Source organism: Bubalus bubalis, chromosome 6, assembly GCF_019923935.1.
Source record: "Bubalus bubalis isolate 160015118507 breed Murrah chromosome 6, NDDB_SH_1, whole genome shotgun sequence".
NCBI lineage: Eukaryota > Metazoa > Chordata > Mammalia > Artiodactyla > Bovidae > Bubalus > Bubalus bubalis.
Window position 1 is genome coordinate 3,565,019 of NC_059162.1, and position 18,474 is coordinate 3,583,492.

General features: G+C 45.6%; 1 protein-coding gene across 1 annotated transcript in view; it reads left to right on the forward strand.

The window, feature by feature from the left end:
• The first annotated feature begins 218 nt into the window (after positions 1–218).
• Positions 219–18,474, forward strand: part of RXRG (retinoid X receptor gamma) — a 60,111-nt gene continuing 41,855 nt past the window's right edge. The window contains exons 1-2 of the mRNA XM_006057285.4: positions 219–597; positions 17,809–18,056. Of these exons, the coding sequence (XP_006057347.1) occupies positions 549–597; positions 17,809–18,056 (297 nt within the window). The 5' untranslated portion in view covers positions 219–548. The remainder of the gene's footprint in view (positions 598–17,808; positions 18,057–18,474) is intronic.

Genomic DNA, 18,474 nt, shown 5'->3' on the forward strand with positions numbered 1-18,474 from the left:
AAACCCATTTTAATAAAACCCCATTGATTTGGGGGAGGGGGTGCAAGTCAAAGAAAAGACATCTAAAGAGTCCCTCCGCACTTCCCCCTCCTCTGTCCTGACCTACTCTGGGTCAGTCACACATCGATTGGCTTCCTAGATAACAGATCGTGCCACCGGTGGGGACCTCTGGGGACCAGCCGGGAGCTGTAAGAGTCGCACGCAGCAGCCCTGCCCCGACTTAATCAAACTAGCAACAGGATCTGCCTCCCGCGGCAGCGCGGCGGTGGCAGTGTGGCAGCGGCGGCGGCGGCATTATGCGTGATTACTGACAGGCACCAGCTGCTGCCGCCACCGCCGGCTCGACGCACGATGTGGACGCTCAGATCGAGAGGCAGATTCCTGACTAATCCCAGAGGGCTGGCCCAGCCCGAGCTGCCCGGGCTGCTAGGAAGCGATGACCACTCTTGTTAGCCCAAGTTGAAGGGAGCCCGGCTGCGCCTGGGAGCAGGGAGAGGCCGAGCCACTGAGCAGACGCGCCCGGGAGGACTATGAACTGAAGAGTCAACATGTATGGAAATTATTCTCACTTCATGAAGTTTCCCACAGGCTTTGGAGGTGAGTATTTCACACGGCTTCAACGCCGGGACCGTCTGGAGAGACCGAGCGGAGGTGGGGAGATCCGGATAACTGGATTAGGATTGAATTGGGAAGGAAGGCATATGTGTTTATCGGCGTCTATAGTGTGTTTCCGTGTGAGTGTGTGTGTGAGCGCGCGGGCAGGAGTGAGGGGCACGGATGGGGAGAGGGAGGGAGGGACAGTGGGAGAGAACGGTCTGTAGGTGAGGATCTGTTTGCACATTCGAATGAGTGAACAGATGGGAGGATATGGGGATATTCTAAGGAGAGCCTGAACCAACATGCTTGGGAGTATGTCTGAGACAAAGGTAGACTGAGAGCATTGTTCTAACTCAGTGGGTTTGTGGGGGTGTGAAGAATGGAAGAGGTAAGAGGAAATTACTGGGATGAACCTAATACCCAGCTTGCCATGAGAAAAAAAAAAAAGACGGAAAAGGTTTTGTCAATATTAAGGGTACCTGGGATAGTTCACAACAACAGACTGATTGTTTTATTTAAAAGCAGATTTCCCTAGAATTGCATTTTTTAAGAAGAAAACATAGTGCTTTAATTTGCTACCGTGTTTTCCTTCCTCTGTTTTCTCCCCCTTTGATTTGCTAATAGCCTCTTGTCCCCTCCCCTGCTGCTGTCCCCAATTCCACTTCCAGGGTCACTGCCACCGCCTCCACTCTGAGGGTCCAGATCTGGGCGTGGTGGGAGGGGGATCTGGGCTCTCGTAGGAGAGAACAGGCAGCTGGAGCTCCAGGTTGCCAAGCCAGGCAGGGCAGCCAGGTGGCACTTCCCAGGGGCCGCCCTCACACCCAGGCACTTTGGTCCCAAGGCTCCTTTGACTCAGTGACAGAAGCAGCACAGTAGCCCAGCTTCGGGTAAATGGGCCCAACAGCTGACCAACTGCCTCTGACTTGTCAGCTGGTGGCAGGAGGTTTGGGTTCTTAGGAGCCAAAGGGGAGAGCAGATGCTGGCAGGCACGACAAAGCAGAAATTCTTGTTAGGTCTTGAGGACTGAAAAGTCCCTGCCCTCCCCACCTCCTGTGAGGACAGATAGGCAATTCATCTGAAGGGTTGGGAGCAAAGCTTGCCTATTCCACTGGACATGCCCCTCCATAAGGTGTGGTGGGACACTGGAAGCGGATGGGGTCCCTGTCCTGGAGACATTAAGCCATGGGGTTTGCTTATTTATTCAGGATGCATTGGACAGTTTTTATGGACCAAGCATGAAGTTAGGTGCTCGTAACACAGACATTCATGAGATAAAGTCTGTACTATTTGTACTGGGCAAGCTTGTCATCGCGTAGACACATTGTAATACGGCATGGTGTGTGTACCATTGGATGAAGAAGGAGGTTGCTGCTTGGATCCGATGGGTGAGGGACCCTGGCCACACGTTCTGGGGGAGACAATGTTGAAGTTACTGGGGCCAGTCTTGTGATGTGACCCAGCGAGTGTGGTGGCCAAGGCTGTGAAGTGGACCTCTGATCTTCAGTAGACAGTTGGGTGCTGTGAAAAGCCTTCCTGACTCCCATCTTGGTCCCATTCTCAGCTGAGAAGCGCTTTTTCCTTTTCCTTCTGAGTTCAGTTGTCTGAAGAACATACCTATCCATGAGATTCTTGGGACCCTCGATGTCTGTGAGGTTATGGCTTCTTAACTGCCAAGGAGACCCTCTGAGATGGTTGGGGTGAATAAAAGGATTGAAGGTGGACAGGTGTAGGAAGAGACAGTCTGAGGAAAGAAGGTCTAGTCCAAAATTCTCTGGGAGCTGCTGTCTGGAATCTTGGGATTGTAATATCCTGAGACCTCAAAGAGTGCCTTAGTCTTCTCCTAATATAGATGTGTAAACTGAGGCCTCAAGGAAGGCAGTAGCAGGCTAAGGTTATATGGGGTTGAGGAGGAGAGCCCTTCTAGAAAAGCCCCTGAGTCAAACTTCTAATAGCATTCCTTCTATCTGATGCAGTGAAAAGAGCATGAAAGATATCTATCTATCTATCTCTCTATCTATATATATAGAGAGAACTGAGTTTGGTTCCCAGGTTTTTACTTACTAGCTGTGTGACCTTAGGCAAGATATTGAACCTCTCTGAGCTTCATCTCTAAAATGTAGTTTAAAATCCCATCTCAGACCATGTTGTGAGCATTAAACATGCAAATGCTTGAAAAAGCAGATATAGAGTGTTGTCTATATATTTGGTGTTTAATAAAAGTTAATATTTTTGTCCCCTCTATTCTGCCCAAGTACTAACATGCAAATTAATTTAAAAATAAAAAATTACTGTAGAATAACGAATTAGGAATCTGGGGAAATAAAATTAAATTCATAAAGACCCTCATACGTTGCTGGTTTAAATTTTCATAATTGTGGGGGCTCTGGTATTTAGTGTAATTAGGTTTCAGATAAAAGGAAACACAATGGCTGGGCCATGCAAGAGTAGGCTGATATAACCATGGGGGGAAGGGGAAGGATTAGGCTGTTGAAATGTCTGCCCTGATGCTCCTTTTCCTCCCCATTCCTGAGGGAGGAGAACAATTATTTGGTTTAGTTGTACTGAGGTTTTCCATTGTGTTTGTATTTGCCAGCTAAGAGGCAGAAACATTGAGCAAAGGTAAGGGCCCCATTTGTAGGAAGGTCTGCCTGAGAACTTGCAGAGGTGAGGGGGGTGGTGGGAGGGAGAAGGGCACCCCTGCAGGTGCTGGGGAGACCTGAAGTCTGAAGCAGACGTAGCCTACAGTCTCTCACTCCTTTTGCTCCAATAAGGCAAGTTGCACCACACATATTAAATTATTTAGTGTATAACCTCTGCCCTTTTATGTATTAGCAAGTGGAACCGCAGAGGGCTCCCGTGATTTCTGAGAATCTCTAGGGAAGCAATGTCACCCTTGGGAAATAACACCTGGGATTTGTGTCTGGGCTGTGCTTACCAGATATCAGACCATCCTCCCATCAGTGAACAAGATACTGGGAAAACTGGCCACAGGGTGGGGACTAGCTGGGTTGCATTGGCCCCACCAAGGTGCCCACTTGCCTAGCTCTAGTCTCTCCCATGTGATGAGGTAAGAACCTTTCTCTTCTTTTTTTCTGCCAGCTGCCCAGTAAGAGATTTGTTTGCCTGGATGAGACAGTTGCAGCCTCTAAGAAGATGGCAGAACAAATCCTGTAATCCCCCTTCCAATTGTGCAGTAATCCTCAGGGTGAAAAGGAGATCAGGGGAGAGGGGACTTGTCTCATTTCATTTAACAAGCACACAGTAGCACTTACTAAGTGCCCACTACCATTGTAAGCACTTCACCATTATCATCTTATTTAATCCTCATGACAACTCCTTGAGTGGGTATTATTACCATCATTATTACACTCCCTTTATAGATTAGGAAACTGAGGCATGGTAAGCTGCAATAACTCACTTTAAGGTCCCAGAGTTGGAAAATGGCACAGCCAAGGCTTTGAACCCAGGCAGTCTGTTCCTGAGTCCAAGCAGTGCTGAGCTGCCTCTCACAACTTCTGTTGGCCACAGAGTTGCCACAGGAAGCTAAGGCAGCAGGACATCCCTTGAAGGGATGAGGAACCCCAAGCCAGTCACGCCACTGCCTAGCAGCTGTAGACACAGGAGCCTGGCCTTGAGGAGTAAAGTACACGGTAACTTAGCAGTCACTCAGGCGCAATGGTGGCCTCTGGAGAATTAGTTGCTGGCTTATTCTGGGGGCCTGGGTCTTCCCTGGTGGCTCAGTGGTAAAGAATCTGGCTGCAATGCAAGAGATCTTCCTGGGTCAGGAAGACCCCCTGGAGAAGGGCATGGTTATCCACTACAGTATTTTTGCCTGGAGAATCCCATGGACAGAGGAGCCTGGTGGGCTACAGTCCAAGGGGTTGCAAAGAGTTGGACTCAACTGAGCAACTAACACTTTCACTTTTTCCCTGGGGGTCTAATGATTTGTAAGAGCCCGAATCTACTGAGTCTGACCACTTGTGTAGAATAGTCCCCTTCTTACGTAAGAATAGCCGTAGAGGAGGGGTTGAGTTGGAGGTGTGTGTGTGTGAGTGTGTGTGTGTGTCTGTGTGTGGAGGGCAATATGAGGATGTGGGAGGAGGGTGTGTGTGTGTGTTTATGTGTATGCCAGAACATATTTTTCCCCTCCACAAATGTGTGGGTGACTAATAGGGACTTACCATGGAGGTAAGTGGTTAGGGTTTATGTAGGAAGGAATAAATGTTTATGAGATTTAGGAAGGAGTATATTTAGTATAAACTATTTTCTGAAACATTTACAATCTTACCAAGAGATAGAGAGCTGAATAGCAACTGGGGGAAGAAATTATGCAAAGAGTAATCAAAATTCTCCACCTCTTCCTTCCCCTCATTATGTAGCTTCTGTATCTGCAGAGAACTTAGCCACCAGAGTTGGGTGGCTGGGGTGCCAGGGGCTCCCAGAGGAAGCTGCTATTTTTTTCTTTTATTGGAAAGTAGAAAGCACAGAGGCCCAGGGAATCTAAGATGCGACTGTTCTAGAAGGCCTGGGTTTGGGTGGCTGTCTTGAGACTGACCCAGGTCTTGGTTCAGTGGCTGGTTATGGCCTCTGTCACAACTGCTCAGCTCCTCTGTTGTGATGGGGAAGTGGCTGTGGTCAAACGTATAAGCTAATGCATGGGGATGTGCTGTGTTGATTATGTTGGCCTACTCCTAGAGGATCATTCCAGAGAAGTTTTGGTACTATTTTGATTGTCTCCCAGTTAGCAGTGAATAACAACACTAGCTCTGAACAGCTCTTCACCCCTCCTCTACCCCCTACTCCCACCCCGGCTTCCCTGCAAGAGCTGAATCTTTAAAGCCAGAAAAAGACTTGTAGCTCATCTGAATGGACCCATCAGTTACAGATGAGGACACCAGGGAATGCAGGTGGGGCTTGCCTGGGACCTGTGGCTACTTATGCTCTACAAACTGGGTTCTCCTGAGCGCCCTTGGGGGCCACCTGGGGTGGCAGAAAGAAACGTGGAGGGAGGCTAAGCCACAGAGAGCCTTCGCCTCATGTCTTGGTGAAATAACAATACTACCAACTATACAGGGTCAACGGTTAACATTCCACAGTGTAGGGATTCAATAAAACAAAGGCTGGAAAATTGTAAACACACAATAAAAGTTTGTTTCTCTTTCCTACTTCAGAAAACGTGGAGACTATGGTAGTATATTCAGCTTAAATTTTGTATGTAGGTTTTTCTTAGAGGAGGCATGCCTGTTCTTAAAGTGTCAGACTGTGTACTATGAGAGGCTGACAAAGTGAAGTTAATAAGGCATCAATTCTGGGCCAGTTACAGAAAATTGTATTTTAGCAAATCATTCCAGGACAGACACTTATGAGATGTGGCAGAAAGAGGGCAGTGGCCTGGGACCTCCCATCCCTATAATCTTTAGGATGCCCTCACCCCAGCCCAGTGTCCTTAGTGACTCATACTCCCCTGAGTTTCCTCAACTTCAAATTGCACAGCCTGGGCCTGCTGGCTCCTTTTATCAGATACTGCAACTGAGAAAGGAGTGAGGGAGAGGGCAAGAGTCTGCAGGTTCAAGACCAAGCTCAAATTTCTATTGGGATTTTAGAATTCAGCATCTGAGCTTAAAAAATGGAAAAGCTTGTGATCTTTTACTCAAAATACATTTACAAGTAGTCAGAGGAGCAGTAAAGAAAGTGCCTGATAAATATGTTGGGATGTTCCTTCTAGGCTGGTTGCCTAGGTTGCATTTCTGTGACTCAGCATCTCTTTTGTCTCTCCTTTGGTTGGTCCCTAATGTCATGGGGAAGCAATCTTGGAAAGCTTGGGGCTCATGATACCTGTGTTTTCTCAGTCCTAGTGACATAGGGAACAGAGCAAAAGTTAGAGATCACCAGGAGGGAAATAATATTCCAGACCGCTCCAGGAGGGCCTATCAGTCTTTCAGGTAGCACATTTTGCCTCAGCATCTGGTTTATGCAAGGGTTGTGTAGGACACTGCCGGGGTCCAGCCCCGGCTGATCCAGGGTATTCGAAGCAGGGACGGCGTCGGCGACCTATTTATTTATAAATATTTATCCAAGATATAAAGAGTAATAGAATGAGGATAGCTCAGTAGGAAAATTCGGTGGAGAAAAGAGGCTGAATAGCTTGGTTTACACGGGAGACCAATAAAACTTCAAGATAAGAAGTTTGCACCACTTACGTAGGCCGCAGGCGTCCTTCCGTTCTCCCGAAGGAGAGGAGACACTGAGGCCTCCCTGGTCGGATCTTAGAAGCCCAGGCATAATTAGCAAGCATGGCGGGTTCCGCACTCCAGATGGAGACTCAGCCAGAATTTGAGAGAGAGAGCGACATGGGGAGACCAAGTTTCGGTGAACAAGGCCCGCACTTTATTTTCCAAAGTAGTTTTTATACCTAAAGTTGTGCATAGAGGATAATGGGGGAAGGGGTGGAGTCATGCAAGGACAGCAGTTCCTGGTTCTAATCGAAGCCAGGCTTTCAAACTTATCATATGCAAAAGTTCAGGTGATTTACATCATCTTCTGGCCAGGAGGCCTGTTAACATTTTAAGAAACTTATTTTTCTCTAAAGGTGATTATTCCAAAGTCAGGCACCAGCCTCCAAAAAAGCATTGGACAAAGCTGCATTCCTATAGGGCAAAGGTGAGGTGGGGTCAATCAAGAAAAGAATTAACTCAAGGGTCCAAGGTTACAAACATTGAGGTTACTACTTACATTTCTATACACCCATTATATCAATCAATACACTGCCAAGGACACAGTAGGTAAGGAGTATGGAGACTTAGCAGCAAACATTGGCCCAAGAATTGGTCCAAGAATTAAGACTCATCCTCTGTTCTGAAGGAGTATATAAACCAGTTACAAGTTCTGAAGTCTGTAGGACAGTTGGAGATGATTTATTCCTGGAGATGTTTTTTGGGGCTGAAGTTGAAAATGGTCCAAGGAATTTAGATATTTAGGACCTGAGAACAAATAATACCATGTCCATTACCCAGTGGAGAGGATATGGTTCTCTGTATTTTTAAATTAATTTTTATTGGAGTACAGTTGCTTTATAATGCTGTGTTAGTTTCTGCTGTACAACAAAGTGAAGCAGCTATCCATAAACATATATCCCTTCTTTTTGGATTTCCTTCCCATTTAGGTCCCCACAGTGCATTGAGTTGAGTTCCCTGTGCCAGGCAGTATGTTCTCATTGGTTTTCTGTTTTATACACAGTATCAATAGTTTATGTAAGTCAATCCCAATCTCCCAATTCTTCCCATCCCACCCGTTTCTCCTTTATACCCATACATTTGTTTTCTATGTCTATGTCTCTATTTCTGCTCTATGGTTCACCATATTTTAAAATAACTATACAATCTTTAGATGACAGTTCATATCGAGAGGCTAGGGAGAGCATGGGCTTTACAATGGCCAAGTGGTTAAGGAATCTGCCTGTAATGCAGGAGACACAGGAGATGCGGGTTAGATCCCTGGGTCAGGAGGATACCCTGGAGGAGGAAATCGCAACCTACTCTAATATTCCTGCCTGAAAAATCCCATGGACAGAGGAGCCTGGCAGGATACAGTCCAAAGGGTCACAAAAAGTTGGACATGAATGAGCAACTAAGCATGCTCTAATGACACACTGAACTGATGATTTGTTTGAGACTTTCCTCTTGGCTCAGACAGTAAAGAATCTGCTGCAATGCAGGAGACCAGGGTTTGATCTCTGGGTAAGGAAGATCCCCTCAGAATGTGAACAAGAAGCCTACAGATACAGAGAAAGAGATTGAAGTCATGGATTCAAGAGCTGGGTGTGGGCAGAATTGGTGTTCAAGGACTTCAGGAACAAGGGGTTAGAGGGGGCACTGTAAGTCAATGCCTGGAGCACTTCCTGGCCTTTGTCTTCATGGGCTGGTACATGGAAGTACCAGTGCATGGATTTGGTTTAAAGGGACAGACAGCTGGTCCTGTTTGGTGGAGCCCCTACTCTCTAGTAACCCCTTGTGCCTCCAATACGTTGGGGATGGCACAATATCCATCTGTACCAGCAAGGTTCAAATTTGGTCCTGGGTGGGAAGGGTGGTATGTAAGCAAAATGCCATTAATTATGTGCAGAGAGGCTGACAGAAATTGTGCCAGACTAAACTCAGATTCTAGGTCTTTAATAGTTCACAACAACTACTTGAAAGGGTCCCTTTATCATTCTAAACCTCAGTTTTCTAATCTGTCTAATGAGGATAATTTCTTCCCTTCCAAGTACTCTGAGTCAGTCTGAAGCTTGGATGGAATAGACAGTGGCCTCCAAGGACCTGCTATATCTGTAGCACCTAGCAGGGAGGACGAGATGGTGGGATGGCATCATTGACTCAATGGGCATGAGTTTGAGCAAACTCTGGGACATGGTGAAGGACAGGGAAGCCTGGCGTGCTGCAGTCCATGGGGTCACAAAGAGTCGGACACGACTGAGTGACTGAACAACAGCAGCAGGGAGCCTGGTACACAGTTAGGAGCCCTCAACAAGCATTTTTTTGACTGACAGAACCAATAATTGATATGGGAATACACAGCAGACAATTATAAAGAGTTTTACGAATGCAAGGCAGTATGTAGTGGATGGAATAAGCTTGGACGTGGGAGCAGAAGGCCCAGGGTTTTTGCCCTGACTGCACGACCAAGTCATGCAACTTCTCTAGAAAATGAAGTGGTTCCTCAAGTCCTGAAAGTCTGATTTCTACCCCAAAACAACATGGCCTTACTAATTTGTGATATTATTAATTTGGAATGGTGATTAAATTGATCATGGCTGGAACTAGTCTGTATTTGCACATTCATGAAAAATAACAACAAAAAAAGATTTGTTAAGCAAGTAAGACTGGAAGTCTTGAGCCTCTTTAAGTTACATTGGTTTCTAAGCAATTTAAAAAGAAAGCATAGTAGAAATCTCATTAGCATATTAATGGGGTGTTAATTACAAAAGAATCTTTTAAAGCAGATTTTATAAAATCCCCACTTAATAACCATTAGCTTGTGGTACTTGAAACACAAACTCTTCACGTGTGTTACTTAGAAGTAATAAAATTGTAATTTAAAAGTAATCTGACAACTTGTCACGAATTTAGACTGATTTTTCTCTCAATTGATCCAAATGAGTGAGGTTTTGCTATAATTATATATAATGCTGGTAATAATGAGGCTGATTATCAATCTTTGCTGCTTTTCACTACCTCCATCATTGCAGGTTTTAGGGAAAGGGGTGGGGATGGAGGGAGAAGGAGGGATGGAGGGGAGAGTGGAGGCAGAGAGGGAGGAGGGGCCGCCAATCTCACCCTCCCCCTCATCCAAGCACTGGAAGAAGCAAGCCCCTGCCCCCAGCCCGAACAACCCGCCAGCCCTCCTGTGGGGCTTGCAGGAGTCAGGCTGTGTGGGCTCAGGCTGGCAGGCTGGTTGGAGCTGCACGCAGCTCATCAGCTGCTGCATCCTGTGTCCTCATATTCCTGCTGAGAGGCCAAGGAGGCTGAGCCACTTGGGCCGAGGGAGTGTCTCTTCTCCCACATGCTCCCACCTCCATCATGTGTCTTCATTTTCCCCATTGAGAAAGTCGGAAAGGACGTTGGTAGCAGAGAAGGCTTCCCATTAAAAAATGCAGTTTCTACTTGTGCTTCTCGCTCAGTAAGAATTCAGCTAATAATGTGATGTCCACATCTGTTAAAAAGTGGAGTTCAGTGCCTGTAAAATACTTTCCCGTCCAGTCTCAGAGTGGTGGTACAGCTCAGACGAGTATGTGAAAGTGGTTTTGAAAATGCCACAGCAGTTTAAATATAAGAAATGTATATCAGCCAATCCTGGGCATCTGAGTGCCCCTTCTGTGGAAGAAAGAGAGAGGAAAAAGCTGAGTTGAACTGAGGTCTGGGTTTCCTACCTGATGAAGGAAACCAGGGCTTGGGTTTGATATGAGGGGCTAGAATCAGAAGGGATATATCTTAGTCAGAAAGTACCAGGTCATGTACACACTACTATATATAAAATAGGTAACTAATAAGGACCTACTGTATAGCATAGGGTACTCTACTCAGTACTCTGTAATGGCCTACGTGGGAAAAGAATCTAAAAAAGAGTGAATATATGTATAGTTGAATCACTTTGCTATACAATTGAAACTAAGCATTGTAAATCTACTATACTCCAATAAAAATCTAAAACAGAGAATACCAAGCCAGAATCCTGAGAGAGGCCACAGTTGGGTTAGGAAGGGCAGAGCTGGGGACAAAAATTGGGCCCGGGGAAGCTAGAGGAAGGAGTACTCCTGAGTAACTGCTGTAAGGAGCCATGCAGCCAGTATAGTATATGGTGCTGCTGGGGTTAAAATCCTGGTCTGCTGCCTTTGCCCTAGAATCAGATGCTACTTGTATAATGTACTAGCCATGTTCTCTCGGGCAAGTGATTTAATTTCTCTGTCCCCCAGTTTTTCATTTGTACAATAGGGATGAAAGTTGGTAACCTTAACGGGGTTTGTAGGGATGAATTAAGTCAGTATATGTAAAGTGTTTGGATCTATGTCTGGCTCATGGCAATTGCTTAATAAATATTATCTGTTGTTTTTACTTAGCGGGGGAGATGACATTTAAGTGTCACTAGAGTGTCTTCATATTGCAGGCCTCCCTACCTCCCTTGCAGCCTGTCTGTATATTATGAGCCAAGTAGGGAAAAGATGTGTGAACAAGTTTCCCTTTGACTAGGAAGAACAAGTCAGGTTTCTGAATATTCTACGATTGTTAGGCTTATGTAACACATCCCTCCATTAGCGAAAAGGAGGCAAGTTGGTTGTGAGATTGTGTCCACCATGACAGAAAGTAGATTGGGATACGGCCCCGTGACGTTCCTTTGGTTTCTAATGGAGAGTCCTGACTCTTAGAAATAGCAAGTTGTTTTTTTTTTTTTTTTTAACCTCTGTCCCCTTCCCTGTGGCTGAGTGTTACCATTATTGATGATTTATCCTAAATTTCCATTCCATCCAGAGGATGGGACAGTGAACTCTCTACCCAGGCACAGGAGTTAAGGGGTGGAAATGCCAAGCCATTTGTTCCCTTGTCTGGCCAATCAGAAAGACTCATGCTTGACATTTTATGTTTACTGGCTGAGGATGAGGTTGCTAAGCAACTTCCTTGCCTTGGTTGAATTCTGTAGTTCTAAGTACCTGGGCTTTTCTTTCTCAATAAGTGCCCCCTCAACACACAGATGCAATTTGTTATCTAGAGACTTCAGAGATTTTCATTTTGGTAAACATAAGGAACATAGATTTCTCATGCAAATTATTTCTACTGATGAACTCCCTATATGGTTGTATCAGTTAACAAAATAACTATTCCATTCATTGAAGGTGTTTAATCTCTCAGTAGTGTCCCACTCTTTGGCCCCATGGACTATAGCTCACTAGGCTCCTCTGTCCATGGAATTCTCCAGGCAAGAATACTGGAGTGGGTTGCCATTCCCTTCTCCAGGGGATATTCCTAACCCAGGGATCGAATCTACGTCTGCCACGTTGTAGGCAGATTCTTTACTATCTGAGCCACCAGGGAAGCTCATTCATTGATCAGTCAACAAATATTTTTTGAGCATCTACTGTGTTCCAGGCACAGTGCTAGACACCACAATGATAAATGTGATGAAAATTAAAATATGTGATAGCCAGTAGGGCATCAGGCATTCAGAATGGAAGTTAGCATGGAGGAAATCTCCATGTTGTGATGGATAATGGGGAGATCTGGAGGGTCCAAGGGGAAGGGTTGAGGCTGCTGGGATGATGGAGGGGCACTCTGGGCTCAGAGGAGTGGTTAATATTATAAACAACTGGTATGTTCGGACTAGTGGCTGATGGTAGCTGTTCTTAATAGAACATTTACTCTTGGTGTGGCTTGGGTTAAACTCTATTTACATAATCTTCTACAACAATATTCAAGCCAGACATAGGTCTCTCTCACCACCTTTATAGTGCGGTAAGTAATTGTAACTGCTACCCCTGGGCTAGCGGTCTCATATGGTTTTAGCACTTCTGAGCTAGATATGGATACCTCCATTTATGGCTGAGGAAGCTAGATCAGAGAGGTCAAGTTCCTGGCCCAGGTCTACGTGACTGGAAAGTGATGCAACCTCCATCCAACCTAGGGCATTTGGGCAGCTTCAGAGTCTTGTATTCCACACAGATGTCACTCCAGATGCCCATACAATATACACATGGACTTCAAAAATCAAACACTTTGCAGATTCCATAACCTCTTTGGTTCCTGGTGACACTGTCAGTATCTCAAACTGCAATCTGGAATCCCAAACAGCCTGAAGGGTTAACACAGTCCAGCTGATGATGACAGGGGCCCCTTGGCAAGTGGCCTCTACTTGGCCATTCCAGACCACCACCACCTGCACGTCCTTCTTTTAGATGCCAGTGAGCTATGTCCTACCCACCTCAGTGTTCATGGAACAGCATTGGGAGGGATCTTAGAAGCCACTAGGTGCTGCCTTCTTATTGGGGAGAGTGAGCCCTGGAAGATGAAAGGCATTTCTTTGGTATGTTGCCAGGAGAGAAGAGAAGGTCCAGAGAAAGTCAACTATCCCTCTCCCATCAGATGAATTAATTTCTATAAAAATTATTGCTGTGCAAAGAGAATGAACATCTGAGAGTGGGCACAATATGAGGGACTGATGAGGATCTAGAGGGCATGTGGTCAGGGAGCAAACAAAGCTGATAGGCTGCGGAGGCTGGGAAAATTGGGCTCCCAGCCTCTTCACAGGAGCCAGATAGAAGCATTAGAGAAAACCTTGACTTTGGATTTGGACTAGAAACCAAACTTCTGGAAAATGTGTACTAGCTGTAGTTCCCACATGGCCACGGGGAAAAAAAAAAGTGAGAGCTGAAGAAACTGATAAAAAATGTCCTAGATAGGAATGTTTTAGTGTCTATTTGGGAGAATGGATTCATTTTCCATTAAACAACACTTTCATCTTTATTTTCCACCTTTTCTAAAAGCAAAGCTATTTATTTCTAAGCAACAGTGGTCATTCGTTGTGAGAGGCAAAGAATAAAAATTTGTGAAGATGTGTTTTTCTTTTTGAATTTTTCTTATAAAAATATGGTTATAACATACCCATCTCTTCTGGGCCATTGACTCAGCAGACATTTTAAAGGCCGTGGTAAATCTGACTTTAACTGGCTGTTGCATTCTGTCTCAATGTGCCATTGCCATCACTGAGTAATCAAGGAATCTTCTCATTGTCTTAATTTGTATTATTATTAAATATAATAAAAATAATGTAGTTTAAATTTCAAATCTCTCTCACATCCTCTCATTTTATTCTGTAAACAATTTGTGAGTTTCCCCAAGTCCATATTTTCATATATTTTGTACAGCTCATGTTTCTTTTTTTCTTTAAGTAAATGATCAAGCTAGTCAATACTTTATTTTTATATGTGGAATAAAAGCTAAATTCCATATCTGTCTATATGTATTAGATATTACAAATAACTGCATATAATAATACCTGCAAAACATTAAATCAGTGTCTATACATAACTGAATCACTTTGCCGTACACCTGAAACAAACACAACATTATAAATCAACTATACTTCAATATAAAATAAAATTTAAAAAGAGTAAACTTAATTCATGAACACAAAACAAAACAGAACTGGAAATTTTGTGTTATTCTCCATGTCTCCCTCCTTTGTCTACAGCAAATTACCGTTCATGTTTCTTAAACATTATTCCTTTGCATACTGTTTTCATGATATTCAACATATCACATGTTCTTGTACATAGAAATTTTCTGAGGTCAGTTTACTTTTTTTTGAAAACTTAAATAGTGATTTTTAGGAAGATAGTTTTATATAAAAGATGGAAGCAGAGTCACTTGCTATAAACAGAGGGAGACAGTAAAAATGAATATAAAACAATTAATATATTTTAAACGTTTGCCTACGTATCACTTAAAACACCACTTCAGGTGTTCCGTATCACCAGTGTTACAGGCTGCATACCTTGGTAACTCTCAGATTGATGACTGTGTGAAGGAAAATCTTGTTCCCTTCTATCCCATAGCTCTGGGCTGGTGTGAAGCACTGGACATCTGCCTGGGGACGTAGAAATGAAAAGCACAGTCCCTGAGGTCCATTTTGAGTAGAATATGCAGGGTCCTTGGATCATTTTGGAAAGTCCACGCAGGGAAGGAAAAGTCGGTTTCCCTCAGATGGCTTAGGGAAGGACAGCTGTCATCCCAGCCAAGTTCACGGCTCCTCGCGCATCAGGTTGGGCTGGCTCCTAACTCACCTGACACATGTTAGCTTAGTGGCAGGCTCAAGGTACACATTGTCTTCTTTAAATATCACAGTCTTCCAGGGCTGCTGAGGAGTCTAAAATTCTTCTTTCTGATCAGTGACCATCTGGGAAGATTTTTGGTTTCTCTGGCTTGAGCTCTTGGAAGTTGCCCCCTTCTCTCTCCTTCAGATGAACTTTCAGCTCAAGATCACTTCATCATTGAGTCAGCCTGTACTTTGTGATGTGGTGGCTCTCCAAATCGTCTCTGCTGTCCTTGACAGAGCACACAGGAGACAGCATGGGCTTCAGATTGACAGTTTGAATCTAGGATCTGGCGCTTGCTACCTGGCTAGTGCAGGGAAACGTGCTAGTGGTGAGGATACAAAAACAGACACCATTCTCCCTCTCAGTTTAATGGAAAATACAAGGAAATAAACAACAGAAAAGGGCATCAAACCGGATTAAGAATACCAGGGAAGACTTCCTGGAGGAGGTGATACTTGAGTTAGACCTTGAAGGAGAAATAAAAACTTCTTCTAGACAAAGGAGGTGGGAGCAAGTTATCCCAGAACTTGGAGCAGCCTGGGGGTGAGGCTAAGCCTAAGTTGTCATTCATCTGTAGAAGGCTGAGATGATCTTCATAGCCCTATTGTCAAGATAGAATGAGTTAAAGTATGGAAATTGGTAGAATAAGTTAATGTATGGAAAATGCCTGATGCTATTTAGGACACACAAGAAGTGTCTCACCTGTCCCTTCAAACCCTTTGGCCACTTCTCTGTGGACCCACAGCATGTGGTTCACCTCAGTTGTGGTACTTGGAACATGGCAATTGGGATTCATCTGTTTATGAGACAAGTGTCCCTGATAGACTGAAACTCCTGGAAGGTTCTGGCCTCCTCAGACACAGGAGTGACTGTTCTCTCTACAAGTAGACCTTAACTAAGCTAGGAGAGTGGGCTTCCCTGATGGCTCAGCAGGTAAAGCATCCGCCTTCCAAGGCAGGACGTACGGGTTTGATTCCTGGGTCAGAAAGATCCCCTGGAGAAGGAAATCGCAACCCACTCCAGTATTCTTGCCTGGGAAATCCCATGGACAGAGGAGCCTGGCAGGCTACAGTCCATGGGGTCTTGAGAGTTGGACACCACTTGGAAATGAAACAGCAATAAAGCTAGGAGAAGCTCCAAGGGAAACTCCAGGTTGACATTTTTCTAGTGAGATATTTATGTTTAAGAATCGCTGCACAGTTACACCTCCGATGCTCCACGTTCCCCTCCAGAATGTGAAGGGAGTACCCCCTCTCTGCATCCTAGTCCTGGTACTATGTAAGTACCACAAAAGTCTCTGAAAGGCTTAAGACTGCCCTGTAGTTTGGCTCCAGGAGAAAGTGGAGAGTTGGATGACTTCTCTGGCAGGCCAGGCTTACTGACCACCTCTCCCCATAACCCTCTCATGTTCCATCCACGAGGACAGCATGGGTGCCGAGCTGAAGCCTAGCACCTGCTCATTCTGAATCTGTTCTTGCATGCCAGCCACACAGGGAGCTGGCACTGTGAGTCCTGGTGGGCTGCTCTGCTGTTCTCTGAGTCTCTGCCCTGCTGCTGTGGACTCTAAAGTTCACAGCTCCTCTCTTCTGGAGAGAGTGCTCCACGCTGGGCTTCTGAGATGGAAGTTGGGTATGCTTCTTTTCTTTTATCTTGAGTTGCATCTAGGAGGGAACTTGGGCTCAACTTTTCTAGGAAAAAGGTACCAGATTTCATCTGTCCAGAGCCCATTTCACAGACGCTTGTGGCCAAAGCTTCCTATCCCCAGAGGAGAAACAGTCTGGGCAGGCCTGGTCGCACTTGCCTTCCTGGGCCTCTGTGGCCGCTGAGCTATGCCCAGTCATCCTGAGTCTTCTTCCCTAAGCAGTGATTAACCCTACGCTCTAGAGATTGGATAAGAACCTTATGGGACTAAAACTGCAAAAGCTACAGACAGTGAAAGGCATGATAATAGCCTCTGCCTTCCCTGTGATCATAATGGAATGTGTTCCTGACAGCAGGCACAGTGTTCCCATTGATTCTGCTGCTGCTGCTAAGTCGCTTCAGTTATGTCTGACTCTGTGCGACCCAAGAGACGGCAGCCAACCAGGCTCCCCCACCCCTGGGATTCTCCAGGCAAGAACACTGGAGTGGGTTGCCATTTCCTTCTCCAATGCATGAAAGTGAAAAGTGAAAGTGAAGTCACTCAGTCATATCTGACTCTTCGCAACCCCATGGATTGCAGCCTACCAGGCTCCTCTGTCCATGAGATTTGCCAGGCAAGAGTACTGGAGTGGGGTGCCATTGCCTTCTTTGTTCAATTCTGAATCGCTAGCATCTGATGTGGTCGCTAGCATCTGATGTGGTACCTGCACCATAATAGATGCTGCATATTAATTCGTAATTACATATGAATGAATGAATTTCTCCTGACTATAGAGGTTCAGCCCTACCCTTGTTCTCAGAGCAAAATGAGTTTGAACAGGGGATTCTGGGAGCAGCCCATACACCTGCCCACTCCATCCCCCACCTGGGAGTTTGGTATAGACTTACCGTCCCTGTCTGACTGGCTCAGGTCACAGTCCCCCCGGCCTGGGGACTTGTGGATTATGTCCCCCATGGCCCCGATTGTTGTTCTGATACAATTCAAGGCACATTCCATGTGGCGCACCAGAGAACCTGTCCTATAACAAGTCCTTTCTCCTTCCTGGTCTTTGCTGGCCTTTATTCTACCAGCTGTGAGAGTTCACAGGTGTGCAGGTATGGCTAGAAGAAGGGGAATGATACAGGAGACAAAAGGATGGGACTCTGTCCTCACACACCATCCCTGTGCTCCCCTGGCCTCCCATCACCTTTGATTTTTTTTCTCCTTACAGGTTCTCCCGGCCATACTGGCTCCACATCCATGAGTCCATCGGCAGCCTTGTCCACAGGGAAGCCCATGGACAGCCACCCCAGCTACACTGACACCCCAGTGAGTGCCCCGCGAACTCTGAGTGCAGTGGGGACCCCCCTCAATGCCCTGGGCTCTCCATATCGAGTCATCACTTCTGCCATGGGCCCACCCTCGGGAGCACTGGCAGCTCCTCCAGGAATCAATCTGGTTGCCCCGCCTAGCTCTCAGGTAGGTGTGCGTCCATTTTCTTCAATGTCTTTCCAGACATCTTTAATAGTTTCATCCTGGTGCTGAGCCAGCACTCAGTAGGTGCTTAATGCATGCTGGTGAAGGAATTGGGTTGTCTGTGTAGGCTTCCCTCCTGCAAGACCTTCATTGAGTGTATCCTCAGGCAGCTGCAGAGAACTGATGATGCCTCATGGTCCAAGAGTTTTGATGGTTCAGTCCTGGCTGTAATTTCAACAGCTCTTGGGCCTGTTTGTCTTCCATGGGATGGACCCCCTTGATCCTTCTCAACTCAATACTAGGTATTTTTCAAGTTAGTGAACTACCTGGTCCTTTTCTATATCCTGCAGGTGATACTGAAATGATCAGGATGTGGTCTTTGCTCCCCATTGAGAAGCAGGTGTTGCACATGGATAAATCT